Here is a 4,876-nt window from a genome sequence, read left to right as displayed (position 1 = left end):
AAGCATCTTCGTTTTTCCTTTTTCTTCTTCAATCTCAAATATATACTGAATAATTAGTCGAGATATTCTGACAAAGAAAAATTTATTCGAGATAAATAAGCATTCGCTCTTAAAAACGGCCCGAGAGAATGCGTAAATCTAATAATCCTTAAATGTATTTGGATAATGTCATCGTTGGTCTCTCTGTCTTTGTCAATTCATCAGGGTCGTCCATCTACTTCTTTTAGTTCAAAAGCGTCTCTCTACTTTCTAAAAAATGTCACTGTTACTCCTTCTGTTATGCATTTTCTCTCGTCGGTTTTTTCGAAATGTGCTGCTGAATTGCTAATTTCTTACACAGGCGCTGGAATACACATATTGTGATGTGATTCGCTCAACATTATTATGTGACGCCACGTCCGACAACATGAAAGAAAGCAAAATTGCGAGAGAGATCTCCATCACAGCTACCATAGTCACAAGCTTAAGCTCTATGCTTTCGACTACCATGGCCATTCAAGCTCAAGTTTGTAGATGTCATGGTCATGGTCGCTCGATTAAAGCTCGTGGCAGGCATGACTAATCGAGCTTTCAGTTCAGAGCGTCTATGCTCAATAGATCTTTTGGAGGTGCGAAGCTTGAGGCTGCCATGGCCGTTCAAGTGGTGATCGTGAGTATATATACAAATCATAGTTTAAGCATTGTTTGCGATTGTTAAATTTCATGGTTTTTTAATTTTGTCGGTCTGAAGAAGAAGAAAAATTTTGAGAGAGAGAGTTGCGAAAAAGGGAAAACAAATTCCGATCGGCAAATAGATGAAATAAAATTCATGTCAGAAAATAGTTAACGGCATTAATGCTACGTCAGCAAGTTTTGTAGGTGATTCTTTTTAAAATTTACAGGATCGATTTTTCTTTAAAAAAAAAAAAGGGTTTTGGTTTTGGAAAGAAAATTAGAGATGAAGAAAATCGAACCGACTGCTCTCTCTAGCCGTACGCGATCGAAGCACCTAAATCGGGCAAAGGTACGAACCGGGCGGAGGTTCGGTTCGGTCCGGTCCGGTCCGGTCCGGTTTCCGAACACGCTGCGCGTCGCGACATTGGCATCGCAGGTAAAAATCGAGGATGACGAACGAAGAGAAGAGAAGCTTCTCCTCTGACTGCTGCTGTTCTTCGTCTTCCTCATCGCCTCCCGTTTCTCAACACGCCGTCGTGAAATTTGAATTGAACAAGTCTCTTACTTCCTCCCATGTAGCCCTTCTCTTTCTCTCTCTTAAGGTCACCAGCATCAATCCCAACTCAATCTCTCTCTCTCTCTCTCTCTCTCTTCTTTCTCTCTCTGTGTGAAGATGCCGACGGCGGTGGTGAAGCTGTACAGCCTCTTCTTCAAGTACCACCTCAAGCACAAGCTCCAAGCCCTCGCCCAGTCCCCTCCTCCTCCTCCTCCTCCGACAAGCCCCGGCGAGCAGTTCGGCGTCGCCTCCCGCCTCGACGAGCCCGTCGCCCCCGCGAACCCCTCCTTCGTCGGCGGCGCCGCCACCAAGGACATCCACATCGACCCCTCCTCCGCCCTCTCCCTCCGCCTCTTCCTCCCCGACACCGTCCTCGCGCCCCCCGGCGGCGGCGGCGGCGGCGGCCCTGGCCAGTACGGCGGGTACTCGCCACCGGCCGGGGGAAGCCGCGTCAGGCTCCCGGTGATGCTGCAGTTCCACGGCGGCGGCTTCGTGAACGGGGGGCACAACTCGGCGGAGAACGACGGGTTCTGCCGGAGGATCGCGAGGGCGTGCGACGTGATCGTGGTGGCGGTCGGGTACAGGCTGGCGCCGGAGAGCAAGTACCCGGCGGCGTTCGAGGACGGGGCCAAGGCGTTGAATTGGCTGGCGAAGCAGGCGAATTTGGCGGATTGCAGTCGGTCCATTGGGAAACTGAGGAGGAGCGTCGGGGTCGAGGGCCATGTGTTCGACAGTTTCGGCGTGTCGATGGTCGAACCGTGGCTCGCTGCTCATGGAGATCCTTCCAGGTGATTTGTTGCTTTCTTGACTAATCGCTTTCATATCTGAATATGTTAATGTGATTGATTATGTTTCTTGTTGATGCATAAATAGCAAATTGGTATGCATTGTTTTTGGATTGACGACTCATTCTCGATTGACATTCGGATAATTCGTTCATAGGGACTGCGAAATTTGATGCTTGTCTAGGTGCAGGGACATTTGTATCCGAACCATTTATGGAACTAGACTAAGTTTCTGCAGGTAATGTTCAATGATGGACATTTTCTTTAGTGAGCCAGGATAAGATGATTCATAGGAGGATAGGATATTGGTCAGAGGGAGCTAAATGAGGAGTTATACATATTGAACAGTGTGAGACTTGAAATGTGCTAAAATTAATGATATGTGGGCTTCAATGGTTGATGATTGTTGTGATCGGATGAATATGTATGAGACACTGATTGAGAATGATCTGTGATTCTGCGAGAAACATCGCGCATGGTCATTTCATAAGAACCTTTATAAGAGGCCTTCGATTTCTCGCAGTTCATCCAACTCCAGTTTTGTCCGGTAACTCAAACATAAGCTACATAACATTTTCTAGGACAATGCCTCTCTCTGAAATCACTCTTGCTGCAAGCAAATTGGGTTACTACTGCTGCTTTACTTTAGCTGCTGTCCAGAGTCCATTTGCAAGCCCTTTTTGCTGTTTTTGATAATAATGTCAGCTAAAGTTGCATCGATCATTCTCGAGCAGGTGCGTCCTCCTCGGTGTGAGTTCCGGCGCCAATATCGCAGAATATGTGTGTCAAAAGGCCATAGAGGCAGGGAAGCTCCTTGACCCTATCAAAGTGGTGGCTCAAGTCCTAATGTATCCCTTCTTTGCCGGGACCACCCCCACGAACTCCGAGGTCAAGCTTGCGAACTCTTACTTCTACGACAAGGCTATACGCAACATGGCATTGAAGCTCTTGTTACCGGATGAAAAGTTCAGCCTTGACCATCCGGCAGTGAACCCTCTTGTCTCGAGAACGGTGCCTTTGAAGTGCATGCCTCCGACTGTGATGGTAGTGGCCGAACACGACATGATGCGGGACCGCGCCATCGCTTACTGTGCAGAGCTGCGGAAGTTCAATGTCGATGCACCCGTGCTGGATTATAAGGACACCGTTCATGAGTTTGCCACTAAGGATATGCTGCTTCAGACGCCGCAAGCTCGAGCGTGTGCAGAGGATATAGCAATATGGGTTAAGAAGTACATCTCACTCAGAGGTCTCGAGTTTTCTTACTGAACTGGTTAGGAAAGAAAATTTTGCTAGTTTGGCGAATCGAAGTAACCAAAGATATTTTGAGGGAGATTATCATGGACAGGAAGGCCGATTCAGAGCTGTGAGACAACTTTGCTTGGTTGACTATATATGCTTGTCCATGAAGAAGTACATGGAGATTAGACTCAGATCACGATGATTGGTGTATTGCCATATCTTTCGTCAAATGCTGAAGCTTTCTTCAGAGATATGATTGTTTCCATTCTTTGAAGCGTTTTCCTCCCATTGTATAGTCACCATTTATTTGTTCATCTGTTCATATTCATCGGCTCGATGTGAAGATGTATCTTACAGGATCTGATCTTATATGAAAATTTGTTCTGTCTCGTTCTTTCTACTGTCATTGTAATCTTGTCTCACCGCACAGATTCGGAAATTTCTGTGTTGCATTGCCCAATTCATTATTAGCCAATGATTTGAGTGGCGATTTGCGTTGTTGTTTCTCTGAGTCTGGGGTACCAAAGTTGTCGAACTTCCTCTTAAATTGCAGTACAATTACTCCCAGACACTGAGTGCATGCAAAATCTTGTTTTAAGTGAAAGACAACGGTTCGATTTGAAGATTTGAACTGTGTTGGCTTGCCCCTACTTGTCTATGTTGTGATGTCCTTTGTAATGTAGTTACATTCAGCAGTTCTGTAGCTATTACTGGTCATCATGTCGGCATATGAGGTCGAATCACTCGACCTTTCTTGCCGTCTTCTCAAACCATGCCGAGCCATTCCTTGCGCTGTGCCAAATTAATGCTGGACATGACGATGGAGATTGCTTTTGAAATATTAGGCACCGCGATGGATTCCGACATCTGCTTTACTTCTGTCCCTGTGAAGCTAGCTAAACTTTGAAGGACCAAGAATCTTCATCATCTTATGTAATTTGCTATGTGTACGAGTAATTACCATATCTATCAACTATTTAGGACAACATCACGAAGAGAAAGACTCGAACGTGCCAATATGAAATTCGTTATAGACCATTATTTCTGGCACAACAGCATTCAATATTCCCAGAATTAACTGGCAGAATCTTTGCCATCACAAATAATTAACTTAAATGCTCTTTTCAGCAACATGTATATATGCATACGTACATATTGGTTCAATTGCTATTAATTGCTGGCATGAACTGATCTTGATTACTGATCTCTCTAGTCTCCCAATAGCAAGGGATGAGAAGAAAACCATGTTGTTATCAGAAGGTAGGGCTGAAGAGAGGTCCATGGACGATTGAAGAGGACCAAAAGCTCATGAACTTTGCACTCCGCAACGTATCTGATGCTGATGCCTCGTACCTGAGCTTGCGCATGTACTCCCGAGACGGCCTATCTTATTTCGGAAAAACGACCCCGAAACAGAAGCGCCACCATGCATGTAAATCTCTGTACGTTCAATGTGTTGCTTTGTTATGCAAAAGACTTTCATGTGGCACGTAATCGAAGTTCTTATCTAATCAAAACGCAAACGTGCTTCTCTTGTTCTTCTTCTGGGTTTTCCAGTTGAAGGTTTGATGCGGTGTGGGAAGAGCAATTGAGTAAGATGGATCCATTACCTGAGGTCTGATCTCAGAAGAGGAGCACT

The 4,876-nt window shown here is 45.6% G+C and overlaps 1 protein-coding gene across 1 annotated transcript; it reads left to right on the top strand.

Annotated features, from left to right (window-relative positions):
* Positions 1-1,155: 1,155 nt before the first annotated feature.
* On the top strand, positions 1,156-3,635 carry LOC115672091 (probable carboxylesterase 16). The gene is made up of 2 exons (XM_030593854.2): positions 1,156-1,998; positions 2,730-3,635. Exons 1-2 carry the CDS (start codon positions 1,328-1,330, stop codon positions 3,262-3,264), a joined length of 1,206 nt encoding a protein of 401 aa, XP_030449714.1. The 5' UTR covers positions 1,156-1,327; the 3' UTR covers positions 3,265-3,635.
* Positions 3,636-4,876: the final 1,241 nt, after the last annotated feature.

Source organism: Syzygium oleosum, unplaced genomic scaffold (assembly GCF_021117445.2).
Source record: "Syzygium oleosum isolate NSW1041296 unplaced genomic scaffold, Sole_v2.1 Sole_v2.03, whole genome shotgun sequence".
NCBI classification, from domain to species: domain Eukaryota; kingdom Viridiplantae; phylum Streptophyta; class Magnoliopsida; order Myrtales; family Myrtaceae; genus Syzygium; species Syzygium oleosum.
Note: the sequence above shows the minus strand (reverse complement) of the source record. Positions and strands in the feature narration are given on the sequence as shown.